Below are 24,184 nucleotides of genomic sequence, written 5' to 3'. Positions count from 1 at the left end.
AGTGGATTTGATTTTTAATAAAATTATATATTTAAATTTATTTAAAAGCAATGAAAATTGATTTTCAGTAGTTATGGAAACAACTATTACAAATATATTTCTATATCAGAAAAATAAAAAATATATTTTCTCATAAAAATTCGATTTTTAACATTTATATTACAATTTTTATAAAAATAAAATATTTTTAATATTTTTAATTATTAAGCAAATTAATTAAATTGCCTTAAAAACAAATTAATTAAATTATATAACAGTATATCATATATCAGCAAAGGATGTGCATCGTGCCTATTGTGCACGCAAACGCTAACGGACAGCTCTCCTCCAGGACTCTAGCTCGAACTCAAACGCCCAACGCCGGCCCACCCAGACGAGGTTTCTGCGCACTTTCGAGTCTCAATAAAGTTGACATCACCGGTGCGCTACGTCATTCTTGAATCTCCGTTTTTCTGGTTTTGACTTAACCCCATCTTTAATTCTGTTTGTGCTGTCTATTTCGTGCAGTAAACGATGTTTTTTTCTTTAAAAGAACAGATTGATCTGCTCATAATTTAAAGTTCACGTTTTTCGATTTGATTGTGGGGGAATTTGTTCTTTCTTTCCTAGATGTTGGATTGTTGTCGTGGGATGCTGTTGTTATGCGGCGCCGATTCTTTTTAATCCCTGGTGTCCATGATTAGTTCATGAAGAGTTTACTAGAGAAAGATAACGATCCCATTTGTAATCCCGACAAGAAAAATCGTAACTTTGATTGTTGTCCGGAGGAAATTACGGGTTCTGTCTCGCCGGAGGCAGAATCGAGTATTGGCAATAGTAAGAATCAAAAGCCTGGAGTTCTTTGGTCAGGTTTATGGCCACCTGCTTTATCTATCTTGGGGAATTTGAGTAGCAATCACGGAAGAAGTGACTCTAATAGTTGTAGTGTTAGAAAAAAGTCTGGTAGTGGGAAGAACTATTATGAGGGGTGGAGGACTTCTGTAAGAAGAGTAATGATGAACGGTATATCAATGAGAAGACTATTGGGGTTTGGTAAAACTGGAAGTTCGGCTTCCAAGAGCGATATTTGGCTTTTGGGTATATGTTATCAGGTTGCACAGGAAGGCGACAATGCCAACTCTTCAGATCCAGCTGAGAGTGAGGGATTTGCATCGTTTGTCGAGGATTTTTCATCGCGTATCTTGATCACGTATCGGAAAGGTATTTTTATGCTTGTTGAATGGATGTGTGAATGGGATACTTGGATGATGACGATGTAGATAATTTGGTTTTGTTTTATTCCGTAGGGTTTGCGCCCATCGGGGAAACAAAGTACACTAGTGATGTTAATTGGGGTTGCATGCTTCGGAGTAGCCAGATGCTTGTTGCTCAGGCATTATACTTGTTGCTGTTTGTATGTCTTTACTGATATCTGGGATAATCATTTTTACTGATTGTGTTGCATGTTTACACAGGCATTTCTGTTTAGTAAATTAGGACGATCGTGGAGGAAATCTCCACACAAGGTAATATACAAGTTACGCCAAATTAAATAATTAGATAGGGATGGTTCATTTCTGTTTTATCTTTTGTTCATTTTTAAGATGGAGGATGTCTTCATCTTTATCACATAGTAACCCAGGAGATTCGGCCATGGCTTATGGCAAATAAAACATGTTGGTTTGTTTCTAATTATGCAGCCAATTGACCAAAGTTACATGGAAATATTGCATCTTTTTGGAGATGCTGAGGATTCACCTTTCTCTATACACATTCTTCTCCAAGCTGGAAAGGTTTACGGCCTTGCTCCGGGTTCATGGGTAGGCCCGTATGCCATGTGCCGCACCTGGGAAAGTTTGGTGCGTAACAAAATCAAGGAGACTGGTAATGGAGTTCTCTCCTCTATGATGACCATATACGTCGTCTCTGGTAGCGATGGGGAAAGAGGTGGAGCTCCTGTCCTCTGCATTGAGGATATATCCAGACATTTGTCAGAGTTCAGCGGGGGCGAACTTGTTTGGGGTCCTATTCTATTGATGGTTCCGTTGGTTCTAGGTGTGGAAAAAGTCAACCCAAGGTACAGTTTCTATTCTGTCACGATTATGGATTTGATTGTATTCATAGAAAATTTACAGTCTATTCTGTCATGATTATAGACTTGAATGTATACCACAGTAAAATTTGATTCCATCTTTTTATTTTTTATGAGGCCCGTAAAGTTGCCAGTTGCCACCGTAGACATATTTGATCTGTAGTTGAGAGATGGCTTGCAACATGGGATCCAGTCGATAACTGGTGTCTGAATCCCATTGCAAATGCACTTGTGAAACTTGCTTTAAGTCATGTTTGACTATGAAAGGATTTTTTTTCAACCTGTGAAATGGTGAAAAAATCAGCAGGTATAATATTAGGGAAAAATAATTAGATTCAGGTTTTTCTAGACTAGGGCTAGTTATGTTTTAAACAATGAAAATTACTCACTGGTTTTTGCAAGCATATTTTTAATCCATGCATCGTGACATTATGCATAGTTATGGTGTTGTTCTATCCACATGTCATGGAGAGCAGTTGGAAGGTGCTTTATTTGGAATCTTGAGTAAGGTTCTGAAATGAGACTTTGAAGCAAATCATCATAAAAATTCTTATGCATTATTTATTTATTTCTTTTGATTACTTTATTACAATATGCGAGTTTTTGTAAGATGCCAATTGGCTTAAGGTATTCTCTTTCAACGGTATGCTCCATGTGGAAAGCTATTTGGCAAGGAATTGGTGGTAAAGTGATGGAGAACTTATTTCTTTCTGTTTGTTACATGAGACATAGACAGGGAGGAATGGTGGGTTGGCGCTTGATTGGAATGATTTTTAATTTTATTTTACACCAGTTACGATAGGTTGATCAAATTGCACTTATTGTTTAAGTTTCATATGAGAGAGTAGGAAGGATAGGACCATTCAAGTGTGGCCGAAAAGAATATCTTTTATAGGTTGAAAAGATATGTGCTTTTGAGCTAAAGTGTTACCAATAAAGCACGGTGGAGTCCCCCCCCCCTCCCCCAGCAAATCTTGTAAAAATGAATGCACGAAGGACGTAATAAATTTAGCATGTCTTTAACCATAATTTATGAAAGGCAGGTAGAAGTATATGCATCATAGAAATAGCATATCATGGTGTAACTTATGATATTGTGGACAATATTCGCAAAACTTATTGGATGTCCTGTGACCGCAGTAAAGTTGTTGAAAAAACGTGTGTTACTCCATAATGCCTTCAGTTTCATTTTATGAGTTTCCTTTGGGCGTTCACAATATTTTCTCTTTTTCTATCTACAGGTATCTTCCACTTCTGAGTGCCACACTCGTGTTTCCACAGAGCCTCGGTATTTTGGGTGGCAGGCCTGGTGCTTCAACATACATAGTTGGAGTGCAAGATGAAAAGGCTTTCTATCTGGATCCACACGAGGTTCAGCAGGTTCATGAAATTCATGCCCTTATAGTCTCTTGACAGGATCTTGCGTAAAATCTCAATCTCATGATCACAAATTCCAATTCCCGAGCCTACCCTAATAGAGATAGTGTGTATCCTGTCTGATATTAACATTTTAATATGAGCTTTAGAATTGGCTGAAGTATGATTGTTGTGCATGCAGCATACTATCTTTCGGAGAACATGCTATTGAAGCTTAACAAGCCGTCTTAGTTGTAATTACATGAGAGATTTTGTCGGTGTCCTGCCCGATCTTACATGCTTTCTGCTTTCGAATTACTACGCGTTAGGCATATCCAATGTTTGGTCTTATTTGAGCATTCTAGAAATGGAGAAACTCACCTGTTCCATTATGTTTTCAACTCTTGAATAGTTATGAGTGATGAACAACCTTCACGGGCCAATTATTTGAACATATTTTGTAAATGGAGTTCTTTTCTAATGATAAGTCCGAGTTTGGCGCTAAAAGTTTTAACTTAGTTGCCATTATCTTTACTAAGTCATGTGTGCCAAAGGTAGTCGCTCCTTCATCTGTCTCACAGAACTGTCATATCCGTGATAAAAAGCCTTGGAATAGGAAATTTAAGGTCACTTATATTTGAAACGCTTTGAATTATCTGATTAAGATGTAGCACTTGTCTGGATCCTTCACGACAAAGGTAAGCATGAGACTTATGCAGTCTGGCGACGCCGCAACCGTCAACGTAAAGCATTGTAACAAGCCATGGGATTCATTCCTTGACCATGATGTCAGTGATCTCTATCGATATTTTATCACATTCATTCTCTTGTGGTACCATTGAAACACGATTCTATGATTTTAAATCTTTCTTTCCATTGTGATTCGCAATATAGTCCACTCCCTGTTTCTGTTGAAGTTTTAATGATTTTTTAACGATGATGGCATGCTGTAGCATCAACTCACCATGATCTTCATTGGCAGGTTGTTGACATTAAGAGGGGTAATTTAGATGTCGATACTTCAAGCTACCATTGCAAGTAAGTTGATCCCGCGAATTTAACTCTACTCTTCTTCAACCATGATTGATGTTCAAGTTACCTGATTTTCTACATCATCTGACTTACTACTATAATTTTACAATCCGTTCTAATTTTTAACTCAACTCCTCTTGGATTTCACTGCAGTATTGTAAGACATATGCCCCTCGACTCGATTGATTCATCCTTGGCCATTGGGTTTTACTGTAACGGCAAGAGTATGCATGCAGCTCTCCAATGTTTTCCATAAATCATTTGAACCTTTCTCATCACAATCGATTATTCTAATGTGAACCCTCTATCTTGAATTTCTTCCTCGGTCAGGTGATTTCGATGATTTTTGTTCGCGTGCTTCGGAGCTGATCGATCAATCAAATGGTGCTCCGCTTTTTACAATAACCGAGACCCATCTTTCCCCTAAGTCCACCAGATTTCAGAACACATCGACGGGCCACACTTCTGAGTCTCGAGAGGTTGATCTCGTAAACGAGTTCTCCTCTGACTCGCCGGATAATATTTGTGCACAGGAAGACGATTGGCAACTGCTTTGAGCCCCCCTCTTCTGCTTCTGACATAAATTTGAAAACTTGTATAAGCTTGTAGGACTTAATTTAACCATGTATTGCATCACTTTGAAAACCCACAAATTTGTGTGCTTTCCCCCTTTTATATGTTGATTGATACAATCAAAATATGTATGTATATATATTTATTTTTAGATTTGTTATATTTTCACTTTTAATTCTATTCTCATCACTAAGTTGGTTGACTATTTTTATTGTATTTAACAAATTAAATTATATATTTGTGCATATACTCATGAGATGCCAAATCTAACATATATATCTAATATCTATCTAATATTATTATAAATATATGAGTTTGAATTGTGAGTTTACTATTTTACCTTTTTATTTATTTTACAATTTATCATTTTAATGAGGTTCTTTAAGTCATTTTCTATGTTAGTTTAATATAGTCATTAATAATGTACTTAACTCAAACAAGATAATTATTTTGAGCTTACTATTTTATCCTTTTATTTGTTTTACAATTTATCATGTTAATGAGGTTCTTTAAGTCATTTTCTATGTTGGTTTAATATAGTCATTAATAGTATACTTAACTCAAACAAGATAATTATTATTTTTATTTTACTTTCAAATTTAATTTAATTAATTATTATTTTGATTTTAATTTCAAATTTAATTTAATTGCTTAATTTTATACATTTCCGTCAAACTCATGAAAAATCCTTATCATAATATTACACATTTAAAAAAATTGCTAATATTACTAACATATATTACTATTATAAATAAATATTATAAATATATGACTTGATTTTACTTTCAAATTTAATTTAATTAATTTTATACATTTCCGTCAAACTCATGGAAAATCCTTATCATAATGTTATACATTTAAAAAAATCGCTAAAATTACTAACATATATTACTATTATAAATAATAAATAAATATTATAAATATATGACTTTTATTTTTAATTTACTATTTTATCATTTTGTTTGTTTATAATTTTCCATGTTCATGAGGTTCTTTAAATTATTTCAAAGTTAGTTTAATATGATTATTAATAGAGTGCTTAACTCAATCAAGCTATTTATTATTGTAATTTTAATTTTACTTTTAAATTTAAAATTAATTACTTTAATATATTTTACATTGACATTAAATTCATAGAAATCACTATCATAATGTTATAAATTAAATAAATTTCTAATATTATGAACATTAAGGTAATAATGAGAAGACGAATGGAGATGAGTGTGATTGAATAAAATTAAATTATTAATAAATATAAAGGTCATATTAAACATTTTTTTCCCATTTAGAATATAGATATTTTTATACTACTTATGTATCAAAATAGATACGTGATCGAGAGAAAATGTTTGTATGTAAGTGATTTAAATGTAAACATTTAAGCTATTTAGTCAATTTTCCACATATGATGCTAAATAAATATTATAAAATAATATATTATCTATTAATCTATTAAATATATGAATTACTTTTGTTAGCCTGACTATTTTACATTTTTTTGTTTTACAATTTGTCATGTTAATGATATTATTTAAATCTTTTTTTATGTTAGTTTAATAGGATCATTAATAGTGTACTTAACTCAATCAAATTAATTATTATTTTATTTTAATTTTAAATTTAATTTTAGTTACTTAAATTTATACATTGCTGTCAAATTCATGGAAAATCTCTACCATATTAATGATTGGTAATAATGGGAAGACGAAAGAAGTTGAGTCGGATTAAATAAAAATAAATTATTAATAAATATTAAGGTCATATAAAACTTCTTTCTCCCATTTAAAATAAATATATTTTCAGACTCTTTATGTGTCAATAGAGATACGTGATTGAAAGAAATTATTTAATGTAAGTGATTTCAAACACTGTTTTTAAGCTATTTAGTCAATTTTTTTATAAATGCTGCTAAATAAATATTATTAAATAATATGATTCATTTGATCATTTTGTATTCTTGCAATGAGAGGAGTTTTTTACCCTATCGTTAACATGTTTTATTGTTATATGTCATTTGTATTGATCATGTTGTGTTTGGATTGTTTATGTGATTTGTTTGTTTGTAGAAAGAAAACAGAAAACAAAACCACATATCCCACGAAAATGGTTAATTTTCAATTTTTTATTGTTGAGATATTTTTTTAATTTTTAAACACATAATGCATGTTTTCTGTTTGCTTAGATTACTTAGTTTGAAGTGACTTAGAAAATATTAAAAATGCAGAAATATTTTTTTTTGTTTTTACCTTATGTATCAGAATATCAAGAGATAATATTTTTTTTTTTGTTGAGGCAAATGTTTTTCCAGAACCCTGTCTATAAATCAATATTTAAAATTTTTTACGAATTATTGTATTCTCTATTCAAAATTTTTGTATTTAGATTGATAGAAAGTATTTGAATTTGAGTTTTTATGTGCTTGCTCATATTATTTTTGTAGTAATATTTATTGTAAAAATAATAGGTGGACTAAAAAAATTCGGTACGTTTAGGAGTCCTCTTGTGGACGACAAACATGGATAAATTGTTAAAAGATATAATATCCAGTAGATTTTTTGCATGCGATTTTGTTCTAATTCAATGATTATGCATTATTCTAAATTTTAATTATATCACCAATTAATGCATGCTTTGTTGTTGCTAGATATATTTTGTCAACGGTCTAATATTTGTCTTTGGTTTAAGAAAAATTGTGTAACTTTATATTATATTTTTACAACAATTTTTCTAAGTGATTTTATTGAAGGATTTTTTGATGATGATTTCGAGACACCATTTTTTCCTTTGTGTGTGTGTTTTTTTTTAAAAACGATGTGGAATATCTATGAAATAATGACGTTAATAAGACGCCTTCTCTTTATTTGAAAAAAATATTGGAAAATTTATACAAATTGTGAATAATATGGGTTAATATTTAATTTGAGAGTGATTTGTGCTTTCTGTTGCTCGTATATACTTCCATTTCTGTGTTATTGTACTAAATAAATTATTTTAAACTTTAAGTTATCATTTTTCTCTTATCGAGTTTGTTTGTGTTATGATTTTTTATTCATTTTGGTTAATATTGTTGGCGGTAATTGATTTTTCTGATATTATATGATGTGCTTTGTTGTTTATATGAAAATAAGTATGAGAGTACACCAATCAAAACCACGTATTTTGGGTCTTCTGTTCTACGAAGATGATAATAGATGGCTTATGTGAAATATATAATTTATTGGTTCTTTATACATATAGTCTACGAAATACGTCAAACTTTGAACAAAAAAGTTAAGACAAATATAGTGGATAAAAAAGACATGTTAAATAAAAAATAATGTTGCGTATTAATATGTCATAATTTCTGTATGATATAATTCAAGCACATTTTTTTATAGATATTTGAAATTAGGTCTAACTAAGCAACATGAAACATATACATATATATTAAATCGTATTTAAAGCAAAATATTAAGATCAAGAATGATTCAGATTTAAATTTCAATGAAGCATAATGAAGAAGAAATTGAAGAATTGTATGTGTACGTTAAGTGTTATATAGTGATTATGGTTCTACTTCATGGTTTGCGACATATGGATGCCATATAAAACGTCAATATTTCTAAAAAATAAAATAGTTTTTCAAAAAGAAAAAAATTCTTCAGTCAGAAAAAAATACATGAAAAACAAAATATGCATAATTCTCATTCTATTTATAATAGTATGAGAATAATTCTAAAGCGTTGTGGACACAATAAATCAATTTTGTGCATTTTATTGAGACATTGAGTCATTTCACTTTATTTCCTCTAATATTATCTCGATATATTTCGAAGTGGCTAAAAGGTTGTTTTTGTCTCTTTTTTTAGTCAAAGTGTCTAACCAATTAATTCATAAGATATACGATGCTAGCACAGAAAACTTCTCGCCAAATAAATTCACTTAGTCAAATATTGAAATTCAAATAGAATTCTACAATATTTCATAAATACTTTGACATTTATTTGAATGATATCTCATAAGCATATCTTAATTACGTTATTCGTGTCTTTTCTCAAGGTTTTTAAAATACGATTATTAATTTTGTATGTCGTTCCATAAGATATAAAATACAAAATATAAACTCAATAGAAGAAAATTTGTTTTGTTTCAATGAATAATATAATATTATGTTTTAAACACAACAAATTAGTTTGAAACTATCTCATCCTCATGACATGATGCACGCAATCATTGTTCTAAAGCTTTCAAAAAAATGACTAACGAGATGACTTTCCTGAATTGCGTCAAATTAAACGAGGACACAATTCTAAGATATAGTCATTTGAAGAGATTTTCAAGTATTTTTTTTATCACAGTAATTGAGAAATACTGAAATAGTTGTTAAAAATTTATTAACCTTATAGCTATATGTTGACAATATTGACACTAAATATATAAAAATGATATAACAAATATCACAATGTTTGAAGAAGGTGCACCACTTTTCATTGATTATGTTGTTGAAGAATATATAGGTTATGGATACTTTTAGTCACAAGTGAAAATCTATCACGACTAAAAGCATGTTTTCTTAAGAGTTATAGTTGAAGATTGTCAAAAACTGAAAAATCATTTAACAACAAAACAAATAGTCGGAAAAATAAGATTATCAGATAAAAATAATGTAGAAAATCGAAAAAATGCCGTGACAAGGAAGCAAGCTACGAGCATGTCAGATCTCAGATGAGGATTGTAAATAACATAATAGATGTTAATAACGATCAGATACTTGTTGAGTATACCAAAATGGTTATATGCATATTATAACAAACTACGACAAAGAGTTGTTGAGTTGTCAAAATAAACCAAGAAGCATATTGAAAAGTGTGTCAAGTGGATAAGATAACTTCTCAAATTCATACAACATCTATGGTCATGATTTTTTATTTTTTGTTGCTTGGTTTGTTTCAATTGATAAATGTTATTAGCATGTTTTAATTCATTTAAATATGATCAAAATTTCGTATATATCTTCAGCGGTTTATGTCTCACGTGCAACGCACGTGCATTTTTCTAGTACATATAAATATATGACTTCGAATTGTGAATTTTCCAATATACCTTATTCATTTAATGTATCAAATTAAATCAATAATTTTTTTGATGGGTTCTTTTATAATTTATTGTCAGTCTTAAATGCTTTTGGATATTAATGCATATTGAATTTATCAATTTACCCATAATTTTTCTTTGTTGCTAACTAAAATTTGTTATTAAATTAGTGTATTTCTTCATGGTTGTTAATGAATATTTAATATTTATATCTTATCTTTTCTCTTTATTTTATAAATTGATTTAAGTAATAATTAAATAAATAGTTACTCAATAATTTATTTAATAATTTCATTTATGATTCATTATGTATTATGATAATATTTTAGATAATAATGTTTTTAAAATTAAAGTTCTATTATTATATATTTTGTTATCAATTTTCAATTGCGTTCTAAACATAATACAAAGTATTATTATATTAGCATTATTCAATTACGAAATCATCATATATAATATATTGATTTGTTATCTTGTTTGTTCTTTTCAACCTATTAATTAATTTCTAATTGTATATGATGAAATTACATACATAAAAAACGATTTTTTCTCTTTTCTACATATTAATTAATTTATCATTATATATGATGAATTTGTATATATAAAAAATATTTTTCACATTTCAAAATAAAATTGTTATTTAGTATTACTCACATATTAAATTAACTAAGTTTTGTTTATTAGTTCATTATGCATTATTACTATGACGGCAACTTAATGAAGCGTATGTGATGTCATAGAGTGGTCACCCTAACAATTAATATTTGTGTTTAAATTGTTATTAGTAATTAAAACTACTTTGTGTTCGATGAAATTATTTGATTAGTGAGAATAAATTTGATTTAGAAAAATGATTTCTAGAATGTAAAATAACAAATATATCATATTTGTTAGGTGCAATAGTTGTTTAAGTAAGATATAACAATCCAAATGTGACGTTTGAGTTGTTTTACGATTTTAAAAGATTTTAGTTAATGTGTTATAACTTTTGATAAAGCGGCAAATGCATGATCTTACAATTGGTATATATAAGAGTCAAAGTCAAGAGATCGATTCTCATAGATTGCAATTAGTATAATGATTGATATTGTTGGAGTGCAATAATTGTCTTTGTTGGATACATTGATTGAATCATGACGATTGAGCTACTATACCGTTTAAAATATTTGAGTTGATGTGTAATATCTATTCTAAAAAAGGAAAAAAGTTAAACAAAATTCTCAAGGAGTTAAAAGTTAGCAAAAACACAATTGATATTTAACTTAATAACAAGTTTAGGGGTTTTATTTTAACATCATTATGATAATTTAGTTAATTAAGAGAATTTTATTTGACAATCACTATATGCACTCCATTTAAATACATTATGATTTTGGTTTTAGTAAAATTTACTATTCTCTTAATTTTATTTTTATTGTTTTTCATTGTGAATGATATTTGGATGAAAAATATCTTTGTTAATTTGAGAGAGCTGTCATTATGTGTGAGAACCCAAATTTTTGGACACGTAATTAATTAAATATAGACATGTATAAGACTTTATTTTCGATTTATAATAAATTCGAAAATATTAAATAATACATGGTATTGGAGATTTCAAGCCAATAAATACATGAAATTCAAAATACAGTGCAAATCATGTATTAATTTCGAAATAAGGCTGGACATCAATCAAATTGGAAGGAAATATTACGTACAATGCAGCTTTTCTCAACAAGGGAGCATATCAATATTTATGGAAGAAGCATCTCCAAATTTTGGAAAGAGTATCAATCGAATTATGTTAAGATTTTCATCTCACCCCTATAAATAAGAAGACACTCTCATTCAAAATTCACCCCTCATTCTAGCAAGCAAATTTCGAAATTTTGCTCTTCAATTTTCGAAATTCCTCCCAAAAATTCTGCACGAGTCGTCAAAATTCTTTCGAAGTTCAGAAATTCGTTTCTCTTGTTCGAGTATTCAGAATCTGATCTCCACCGTTCAGAATATGCTTCAGGTATGTTTCGCATAACATATCCAAATTTCAGCAAAATCCAACGGTTAGTTTTCGTTTATAGCATTTGAAAGAAAACTGCTCAGATTTTAGGCGGAAATTCAGCATACCTACGGTTTTTCTGTATGAACAGGCCTAAACGGCTTCGAAACCCGATCTCTACAGTTCATAATATATTTAACGTACTTGTGAATGTACTGTAAAATTTTGAGTCCGATCCAACGGTGAAATAAGGTGCATTGAATTTTTCAAGACGACTGATTTTTCGGTAGATGTGCTGCTGCGTTTTCGAGGGGTTGGTTGCATGATTCTTCTATAGTTTCAGAGTTTTTCACGTTTTCTTCCAGTCTAAGGTAAGTGGGCTTGTTTTAAATATTAAACTTTCATTTATGCATATTTATTTCGTTTTTTGAAAATACGGTCGAGTACGTTCTTCTTCTACTCCGTTCTTGTGTTGGTTGTCATACGGTTTTGGGCACTGTGAGGATTCGACTGTATATGGGTGGGAATCCCAACCATGACGTACCCTTACGCGGTGGGGGACATAACCGCTATACGGCCTCGCCCCCTTAGAGGAATAAAAATTAGGGACTGATATCAGTAAACCATAGAAAGTGGATGAATCTCAGTGCTGGTAAATGTTATGCATGTGATATGAATGATGTCATGTAAGTGCAAGTCATGTGATTTTCGAAATTATGCATGTTGTTATATTGTGCTCGAACGGCCCCCACTTGCTGAGTATTTCCCAAAATACTCACCCCTTACTCTACTCTCCCCAGATAAATCAGAAAAGAAAATCGAAGAGGATGAGTAAGACCAGTTTTGGGGCTGATAATAAGATGATTCAAGAAGTTTATTTTAGTTTTGGCTTAGTAAGTTGTAAAAGCTTCCGCATATTATTTTTATCATTTTAAGAATCTACGTTGTAAAGACAATCTTTTGATTGATTATGAGTAATAAACTGATTTTTGGTTTATACTGTACTACGAGGCTTGTTGTTTTCAATTGTGTGGTTGTAAAACAACGCCGGTGTCAACTAACCCCGGTCTCGGGGCGTGACATTTAAGTGGTATCAGAGCCGCCAGGTTCATAATCCAGTTGGGAAGAAAAATTTGTCAGGTTATGGCAAAAGGCTGATGCAGTCCCTTTCGGAACTCTCAACAAGTATTATTCACAACTTTGATGTGAGGCGTGGTCCGAAAACAAGAAAATCTTTCGTTTAGACCTCCGAAATCGCGTTTTTTTGCTATTTTAGGAAAGTTTCGTAGAATTCCTAACTTTTCACAGGAAACTCAGAATTTAATTCCGTCGACTGTTCTAGAATCCTCTCGACGTATTCTTTCTATCCATGGGTCAATGTCCAAACTTTCTACTTTTGGAAACTTTCTCGAAAATCTCGTTCAACGTGTTTCTTGAACTACTTGTCGATTTTTTTTGAAATTTTATTACGAGGATAATTATTATTTGTATTTATTTTGGAATATATCTATCAGAGATAAGTTGACTTAAGCTTCTGATTTAAGGAAAAAAAAATTGACTCGATGATGATAAGTTATTTATGAAAACTAATATGAGAAAAGTTGATATAAGGATTATATCATAAGTTTTGGGTACTGTACTATAGAAGTTGATTTTGTGTCGATAGTTAATTGTGTGAGCAATATGTTTGGGTTATTAAGAATATTAAGCGCTAACTTTAAATATGTAGAACATTGGAATATCTTGTGAGAAAATATCATCAGGTTAAGGAATTTATATTATTTTGGGATAACAAGTAGGCTACGACCTTACGTAAAACAAAAAAAGTAAGTTATGAGATATTGATGGGTATCAAGGAAAGTATAATACAATAAGTTTTGACTTTTATGGTACTAAGAATGATTCAAAGAGAATGAAATTCAATGAACTCCTTTGTTTTAGAGCGTGATAGGCTCGTGATCTTGATGAAAATAAGATTTAGTAAAAGAATAATTATTTGAGATAACGACTAGGTTATAATTTTTGGGATTTAAGTCAATAAACTATAGATCAATACTGAGTTAAGTTTCAATATTCTATATGGATTTTAAGTTTTGAGATAATAATTGGGGTAATTTCAAGATAAGATAAAATTAGTATCAATTCGCATATATTCAGTGCCGACTTAATTCAACTCACTTCGGTAGATTTCGACGCCATCCTAAGGATGAACTGATTAGCTAAGAGCCGTGCGATAGTAGATGGCCAGAGTAAAAATGTCAAACTCTGAACCTCAAACCAAGAAGAAATCAGATACCATGGCGATGCCAAGGAACATAAATGCATTTTTTCTGTTACCCAGAATTGGAAAGCCATAATATCGGGAGAAGAAGTTTACCTAGCAATGGTGAACAAAGTGCAAGAAGGAGATAAGCTGAAATTAGAAGATATTCAATTAATACAAAAATTTTCAGACGTTTTTCCAGAAAGGCTTCTTGGAATGTTCTCGGACTAAGAAGTAGAGTTCGAGATAAACTTGGTACCAGTGATGCATTAATCTCCAATAAACTGTACCGAATGGCTCCAGATGAAATCAAGGAGCTAAAATAATAACTCCAATAGCTGTTAGACAAAACTAAAAAAAAAAAAATGGATTAGGCCAAATGCATCTCTTTGGGGAGCCCCGGTCCTATTTGTAAAGAAGCATTATTAAAGTATAAGATTGTGTATAGATTATAGAGAACTCTATAAGATCACAATCAAGATAAATATATTCTTCCAATAATAGATGGTCTTTTCGATCAACTTATATGAGCTACAGTCTTTTCCAAACTCGACCTGAGGTCAAGCTATAATCAGCTAAAGGTTAGAGCAGAAGACACCCCAATGTCAGCATTCAAAATAAGCTCATCAGTGGAACTAAGAAAGTAGAGGCAATTCTAGATTATCCGAAACATAAGAATGCAACCAAAATTAGAAGCTTCTTTGGATTACTAGGCTATTAGCTGAAATTTGTCGAGGGCTTCTCTTCAGTAGTCGTATCACCAATGAGACTCGCACAAAAGAACTATGAATTCAACTGAAGATAAAGATGTGAAAGAGCTTTCAAACATTAAAGGAGAAGCTAGCATCTACACCAATGTTGGTATTGTCTACTGAGGACAAGGATTTTACCATCTACAGCGAAGTATCAAAGGAAGATCTCAGAGGCGTACTCATGAAAGACAGGCTAGTCAACTAAAGCCGCATGAGCAAAACTACCCTACTCACGATCTCTAGTTGGCAGCAGTGATTTTACTTTGAAAATTTGGAGACACTATCTCTACGATGCCAAGTGTGAAGTATTCACTCACTGGCCACAAAGTCTCGAATATTTGTTCATTCAAAAAGAATTAAAAATGGGACAAGGACGGTGGATAAAGTTACTCAAAGAATGTGACTTGACAATAAGCTACCACGCCAGCAAGGCAAATAAGGTAGCCAATACTTTGAGTCGAACATGGGTAAGATAACCCTAGCATCACTCTCTGTGCAATCATGTCTTCTAGAAGCAGTCAAGCTAAATCAGAGTCGAGACATGACACTAGAGAAGTTCAAAGAACAAGCCAAGGAAATAAAGTCGTCAGATTTTTAAGTGGGCCCAGACATGATCTTGGGGATGAGAGGACGATTGTGTGAGCCAGACATCGACAATCTTCGATAAGAAGTGATGTTAGAGGCGCATAAGTCAACATTCCAGATCTATAACATCAGTACAAAGATGTATAGAGATTTGGAAAAAAAAAAGTTTCTGGCAAAACAGAATAAAAATAGATGTCGCCGAGTTTATATTTAAGTGACAAGTATGCCAACAAGTGAAAGTCGATCATCAGCGACATGGAGAATTACTGCAACAGTTAGAATCCCATAATGGAAATGAGAACATATTTCCATGGATTTCGTAGTAGAATTTCCAAAGTCAATACATAGTCAAGACATGATATGGATAAGCGTAGATAGACTCACAAAATCTACGTACTTTCCACTCGTTCGAAGGAATTAAAATATTGACAAGTTGACTACTCTATACGTGGATAACATTATGCGGCTACATGGTGTGCCAGCAATCATAATGTCGGATAGATATCCAAGATTTGTGTAACGTTTGTGGTAGAGCTTTCAAGAAGCCATGAGAACAAAAGTCACTCTTAATACGGCTTATCGTCCTTAAAATGATGGTCAAACAAAGAGAATGATTCAAATCCTAGAGGGTTTGATAAGGGCATATGCCATAGACTTCAGTAGTAATTGAAGTGAACATATACCCCTGATAGAATTCGCCTACAATAACAGTTATCACGTCAATATTGGAATGACTCCAGTTGAAGCCTTTACGGACGGAAGTGTCGATCACCACTGTACTGGGACAAAATAAAGGAGACATCCATAACAGGCCAGAACTATTCCAAGCGACAATGAAAAAATTGGCCATTATCAAAGACATACTCAAGGCTGCGTAGGACCAGCAAAAGAGTTAGTCTGATCTTAAAAGAAGACAAATGGAATTCACATTGGGTGAACACCTTATATAAGGGTCTCACTGATGAAAGAATCATTAGATTCAGTAAAGTTTAAAAAGTGAATCCTTAGTACATAGAATCATTCAAAATTCTGGAGAGATTGACACATTGGCTTACAGAATAGAATTGCCACCAGATATGTGTAGAATCCGCAGTGTATTCCACAAGTCCAAACTAAGGAAATACATCCCGAACCCAAGTAATGTTGTGGAAATTAAACTGCTCATGATCAAATGTAACTTGAGGAAAGAGCAGAAATATGAAGTTGTCTCTATTCATATTGTGGACATCAAAGACCAAATACTGAGACAACGTATCATTCCCTACGTCAAGGTGCAATGGTCAAACCACACAGAACGAGAAAACTACTTCGGAGTTTGAAGAGAAAATGTGCAAGCAATATCCCTACCATTTAGAAAGTCAAGCCGACTCAAGTTTCGAGGACGAAACTTCTAATAAGGAGGGAGGGATGTGAGAACCCAAATTTTTGGACATGCAATTAATTAAATATAGACATGTATAAGACTTTATTTTCGATTTATAATAAATTCGAAAATATTAAATAATACATGGTATTGGAGATTCCAAGCCAATAAATACATGAAATTCAAAATTCAATACAAATCATGTATTAATTTCGAAATAAGGCTGAATATCAATCAAATTGGAAGGAAATATTACATACAAGGCAGCTTTTCTCAGCAAGGAAGCATATCAATAATTGTGGAAGAAGCATCTCCAAATTTTGGAAGGAAAATCAATCGGTTTATGGTAGGATTCTTACCCAGCACCTATAAATACCCCCTAAGCCTTTGAAATTTTCACCCCTCATTCTAGCAAGCAATTTTCGAAATTGCTCCCAAAAATTCTGCACGAGTCGTCAAAATTCTTTCAAATTTCAGAAATTCGTTTCTCTCTCTCAGTTGCTCGGAATCCGATCTCCACTGTTCAGAATATGCTTCGTTATGTTTCGCATAACATATCCAAATTTCAACAAAATCCAACGGTTAGTTTTTTGTTTATAGCCTTTGAAAAAAAACTGCTCAGATTTTAGGCGGGAATTCAGCATACCTACGGTTTTTCTGTATGAACAGGCCTAAATGACTTCCAAACCCGATCTCCACCGTTCATAATATATTTAACGTACTTGTGAACGTACTATAAAATTTTGAGTCCGATCCAACGGGGAAATAAGGCGCAGTGAATTTTACAAGACGGCTGATTTTTCGGTAGATGTGCTGCTGCGTCTTCGAGGGGTTGGTTGCATGATTCTTCTATAGTTTCAGAGTTCTTCACGTTTTCTTCCAGTCTAAGGTAAGTGGGCTTGTTTTAAATATTAAACTTTCGTTTATGCATATTTATTTCGTTTTTTGAAAATACGGTCGAGTACGTTCTTTTCTACTCCTTTTCTTGTGTCGAATTGTCATACTGTTTTAAGCACTGTGAGAAGTCGACTGTATATGGGTGAGAATCCCAACCATGACGTACCCTTACGCGGTGGGGGACATAACCGCTATACGGCCTCGCCCCCTTAGAGGAATAAAAATTAGGAACTGATATCAGTAAACCATAGAAAGTGGATGAATCTCAGTGCTGGTAAATGTTATGCATGTGATATGAATGATGTCATGTAAGTGCAAGTCATGTGATTTTCGAAATTATGCATGTTGTTATATTGTGCTCGAACGGCCCCCACTTGCTGAGTATTTCCCAAAATACTCACCCCTTACTCTACTCTCCCCAGATAAATCAGAAAAGAAAATCGAAGAGGATGAGCAAGACCAGTTTTGGGGCTAATAATAAGATGATTCAAGAAGTTTATTTTAGTTTTGGCTTAGTAAGTTGTAAAAGCTTCCGCATATTATTTTTATCATTTTAAGAATCTACGTTGTAAAGACAATCTTTTGATTGATTATGAGTAATAAACTGGTTTTTGGTTTATACTGTACTACGAGGCTTGTTGTTTTCAATTGTGTGGTTGTAAAACAACGTCGGTGTCAACTAACCCCGATCTCGGGGCGTGACATACATAGCAGTAATGCTTAGTATATTTCAAAATGATTATATTATAAGACAACTTTTTTTGAAGGATAGAATTTTCTTTTATTAAAAGAAGAGAAAGTAAAAGATACCTGACACGCACTAAATAACAATAAATTTTTAATTTATTATAATGGATTGCTGATGGAATAGTGGTTAATTCTTATAAAGATTTGCAACAATCAAAACTTTGCACAAAAATTCCTAGGAAGCAAGATTCCCAATAATTAATAAGAGAAATGCTATTAATATTATCTATTATCAAGAAATAATAAGAGAATGGTCCCTTTCAAACTTTTTTTAGGCTTGTCTAGCCCACTTAACTTTTATTCATCGGCCCATTATGTATCCATGTGTAGATCATGGTATTTTGGGTTCCCATCCTTCTGGCCACGAAGCATTCCAAAGAAAGTGGCGAACTTTTTTGTTTTACATGGATTTGAACTCATGCTTCTTATTGGGCCAAAAAAATTAAAGAACTTGAACAAGACTTGGTATTTGATCATCTATTAGTTTGTTCCACTCAACTATTCATGAGTTTGATATGTGTCAAATTTTGACACATGTAAACTGTTTTGTATGAAGTTGACATGTATCAATGTCTCAATGGTTTAGCACACTAGCCATGTAGGTAGTGTGGAACAAACCCATCTATTGGACTTCGTTCCAAAAATAATATGTTTGGTTTCATGCCTAGAGTGACAGCTATCAACATCTATGCTTGTATTTTGTGTATAAATGTATATCATCGACATTATTAATTTTTTGACACTGCCGAAATCCATCTATGCATGACTTGAATGCACATAAAACATAGTTCAATGTTTTACTGCGTGTTGTCACTAGGCATTATAACGTCTGGGACAACTTTGATATCTGATACACACAATGTTTTTACCGTTTATGTTAAACAGAAATATCATACAGTATATATGTAGATCATAAAAATATAAATATTCATGATAATGTTGTTGTAGATAAGATTTTGGTACTCTAATCAGCCTTTCTTATAAATGAAATCAACTGCTTTTTCACGTTTTTTTCAATTTCATTGAAATATTGATATGACATTAGACACTGTTGATATGCTCGACTGAAATTGAATCGGATTAAAAATATTTAGACCGTGAAGAATAAGTAAAGAAACTAAAATACGCGATGGATCGAAGTATAGTCATGCACTGATTTTTTTTTTTTTATGGAGCTATGTGCACGAATACATGTGAGATTGAGGTCGTTTTTCGGTGAATTTTTGCGGCCCAATTAGGGGTGAGCAAGATATCGGTTAAACCGAATTAACCGACCGAACCGAGCAAATTGGGAAATTCAGTTCGGTTATTTCGGAAATTCGGTTTTCAAATTTAAAAAAATCGGTTATATCAGTTAATTTGGTTCGGTTACGGTTTTCAAATTTTTAAAATCGGTTAACCGAATTAACCGATATAATAAATATTATTTAATAAATTTTTTTATTTATCAATTTTTATAAATATTTTAATTTTAAAATCGATATAATATGTATTAATTGTGTTCAAATAAGACTTATATATTTGTGATGTGTGTGATTTTATGTTTTTATGTATTTGTGTAAACTAATTGTGTTAAAAAAAATTTACATATATAATTAAAGTTAAATCACAAAATTTTTTTAAACTAATCAGTTAATTCGGTCACCACCGAATGCTCACCCCTAGGCCCAATGGCGGTCTTTCCCCGTGGAGGAACTCGGTCACACTTTTTACCATCAAAACTATTTAAATAGTTAAGCTTAAAATATTTTAGATTTATCATTTGATTATATTATAAATATTTTGAATACTACGTAGTGTTATTATCTTTGATATTGATTATATGATCCACATGTTTATCTTCGAAAAAACTATGAAAAATATTAATTTTTAAGTTAGACTTTGTTAGTTATCCCCCATCGATTGGATAAAATATTTGGGAGTTGTATATATGGTCTTGAACAATCCTTCTCCCTTGAGCTAGCTTTTGAGATTGAGTTAGGTCCAAGTTTCAATCTTAACATGGTATCAGAGCCCATGTTCCATCGTTATGTGTTGGACTGTCCATAGTTGGTTCACATATTCTGCCCATAATTGAGTCATTTGTAAACTTTACGATCCAGATGTTTAGGTCCAAGTTCCAATATTAAGACTCAAATAAAAATTCTCATATACAAATCTTTTAATTTACTCGGTGACTGACGGAAGAATACATAAGCTTTGGAACATTTGACGCATAATTTTGCATGTTGCTACAAAAAATTTCAACATGAATTACTTGTATCGTATATATTTCATTTCTAAATTACCACTTGCAATTAATTAATTTGATACATAGCTATCACTAATCGACAGGAACCTTCCACTGCTGGAACTGGCTGCCATGCATGTCTTTGACCAATCTTTCAACCATTTGAAATCAACAAATTTTATCTAGTTTCATCTTCCCTTGTTATTTATGTCTCATCATTCAAGAGACAAATGCTTTTTTTTTTAAATCCATAAATTTTCTTTTCATTTTAATTGTTAAAAAAATAAATCAGGGAAAATTTATCAAACCTCGGTGATTTATCCATTATTCGCCATTGCAACGTGTGTTCGTGAACGTTAGTATCAACTTCAGAAGTTTTGTTATATTGGGAGTTATATTCTCATATATATCAACCAAAGATTTTACACATGTTAAAATTCAATGTTTGGGGATACAACATCGAGAGTTGAAGGATTTGAATATTAGGCAAATTATTCTCAGTTGTAATTCTCGACGAGACGACAAAATTGCAGAGAGTAAATAAGTTGAATGCTTGTGTGGGGAAAAAAAAAAGGAAACCCTAATTCAGTCAATGGGATCCACATAATACTTAATTAGGTCATCTGTAATAATTACTAGTACTTTTTATTTAAAAAAATTTAAAATTTTATTACATGTTTAATTTAATAATAATTTATAGAAATCATTGAAGGGTCATAGCGCAATTTGTAAATGGTCATATTGAAAATAAGTCAGTGCATGGTAATTTTGAGAAAAGAATGTTTGTATTAAAAAAATTTTAAAAACAAAAAATGATGTATTTTAGGTAACATATTGTTTATATAATAATAATATAGATTAGCAACAAAAATAAAAAAAAATTATTATAAAAAGATTTGGATAAAGATGGTTGCTTTCGAAAGACAAATATGTGGGTGAGAGGCAGCTTCCGAGGTTTGAACAAAAATACGACCTTATCTATGTTAATGTCATGGAGCACGTCATGCACTCTCGCCATGTAATCATCAACTTGTCACTCAATCTACATAAAAAAAAATTCTTATTTTAAAATATATATTATAAATTTTAAAAACATCGCAGTGTCGATATATGTATTTTTCATTTCATCGATAAGTTATATGCTACATCGGAAGAACAACTCCCGATGTAATCCCATTCCTTGGATTATCGAGAAGGATGAGAAAATTAAATCATACGTAAAAAAACATTCTCGATGCCGTAAAATTGGTAGTCAGATACGATAACTCCAAACTCCACATTCATAGTATAAGATTAATCATTAAATGCGATGAATCCCATGTAAGATAGAATTTCTTGGAAAAGTGAGGTCTACATTGATCCAATGTTTATATATTGATAGGGAGTAAAATCTTCTTGTAGACAGTTGTCTCTCCCGACCACATGAGACGAGACCTGCTCAAAACTTACGGTGGGGCAGTGACGGAGCCAAAAATATGGTTCTGTCCGAACTAGAATTTTAAACTCTAAAATCTTTTAATATTTTAAATTGATCTGTCCGGGCTAATATCATATTATTCTAAAATTATACAAAATTTATATATAAATTTTTTTAAAAAAATTGGGTCACCCGGACTTTTAATCCGGATATAAATACATGTGCCTCCGCCCCTGGGTGGGGTAGTGATAGTTGTATCATATAGACCACTTGATCAATCAACGTAAGGAAAAGAAATCATTTTATTTTGACACAAAAATTTATGTGAAACCGTCTCACAGAACAATTTTGTGAGACATATATTTTATTTGGGTCACCAATGAAAAACTATTATTTTTTATGTCAAAAAAATTATTTTTTATTATAAATATGGGTAGAGTTGACCTGTATCACGAACAAAGATATGTGAGACCGTTTCACAAGAGACTAAGGATGGCAAGGGGCCGGGGCTGGGGCGGGTTTGCCATCCCCATCCCCGAATTCCATCCCCACCCCCATCCCCGCCCCAATCCCCGCTTTTTCGAACCTCTCATCCCCGTTCCCATCCTCGTTTCAAAAATAATAATATGGCCAGACGATGACGAATTCGAAGATTTTCTCAAATCAAAACTTATTATTATCTATTATTGTTATTATTATTAGAGATAATATTAATATTAATATCAATATCAATATCAATATTAGTAATAATAAGATTATTAATATTTTAAAAAATAATATTATTATTAATATTAATAATACTATTATTTTATTATTGATATTATTTTCGGGGCGGGTTTGGGGATTTCGGGGATGGGGATAATAATCTCATACCCGTCCCGAATTACATCGGGGATTTTTTTAAATCCCCAAATCCGAACCCAATCCCGAAAAATCGAAAATCCACATCTCCGTTTCGGGCTTTCTCCGTGGGACCTCAAATCCGTGGAGAAAGTTGTCATTCTTACAAAAGATCTACTCTTTTTTTTATTTTTTTTCCTCAATGTTATAGTTGTAATTTTATTCATGGTCAAGTTTCTTAATTTTATAATTAGGTCGAGTTATTGATAAAAAAAAATTCAAAGTTAAATTTTCAAAAAAAATTATTATATGATGTATAATTTAATATAATAAAAATTATTTAAGATAAATCAAAGCTTAATAAACCGGAATGATACTTTTAAGAGGTGGTTGATGGTTGACTAGACCGAGTCTAATGTGACATAATAAATAGAGTAGTGAATATTAGACAAACAATTAATATTTTAAAAGTGACTTTGGGAAAAGTTACACATGCATAATGTGTACACAAATTCTATTTAGAATAATTAATAATTAATTTAAAAGTTTCTCTCTAAAATTAATTATAGCTCGCTACTTTCTACTACAAAAATGTGTGTTATAGAATTTAAAATTGCTAATATTTCATAAAAAAAATTGTAACCATATTATACTAATTATTTTTCAGGTCATAACACATTTTTAAAAAAAAATTGCAATACAAAATATACCATATTACATACATTAAAAAATACTAAATTTCCCTTTATTTTATTTAAAATTATATATAAAACGGTTTTATCCTGAATTCGCTAGCACACAAAACTATCTCAATCTTACTTAAATCTCATCACCAAAAAATTATGGTGAACCACAGTAAATTTTTATAACAAGTATTTAGCAAAAGTTATCTATAATTTCCAGTTTTTTAAAACAAAAAACTATTTAACATAAAAAAATTTAAGGAGATTTCAAATTTTGTCATCGTATTTCAATTTTGATAATCAATATTATCAAAATCAGGTCTT

General features: G+C 31.5%; 1 protein-coding gene across 3 annotated transcripts; it reads left to right on the top strand.

Annotated features, from left to right (window-relative positions):
* Positions 1–281: 281 nt before the first annotated feature.
* LOC142549572 (cysteine protease ATG4-like) lies at positions 282–5,185 on the top strand. Of its 3 annotated transcripts, none has more exons than XM_075658578.1 (9): positions 282–420; positions 610–1,200; positions 1,287–1,372; positions 1,455–1,505; positions 1,680–2,056; positions 3,313–3,451; positions 4,410–4,465; positions 4,613–4,683; positions 4,790–5,185. In XM_075658578.1, exons 2-9 carry the CDS (start codon positions 687–689, stop codon positions 5,014–5,016), a joined length of 1,521 nt encoding a protein of 506 aa, XP_075514693.1. In that variant the 5' UTR covers positions 282–420; positions 610–686; the 3' UTR covers positions 5,017–5,185. The 3 variants fall into 3 exon arrangements, with proteins under 3 accessions (XP_075514693.1, XP_075514694.1, XP_075514695.1); XM_075658579.1 differs by having other exon boundaries at positions 508–1,200; XM_075658580.1 differs by having other exon boundaries at positions 283–420; positions 561–1,200.
* The last annotated feature ends 18,999 nt before the right edge of the window (positions 5,186–24,184 follow it).

Source organism: Primulina tabacum, chromosome 6, assembly GCF_025594145.1.
Source record: "Primulina tabacum isolate GXHZ01 chromosome 6, ASM2559414v2, whole genome shotgun sequence".
NCBI lineage: Eukaryota > Viridiplantae > Streptophyta > Magnoliopsida > Lamiales > Gesneriaceae > Primulina > Primulina tabacum.
This window is presented reverse-complemented; position numbering and strand designations above follow the sequence as displayed.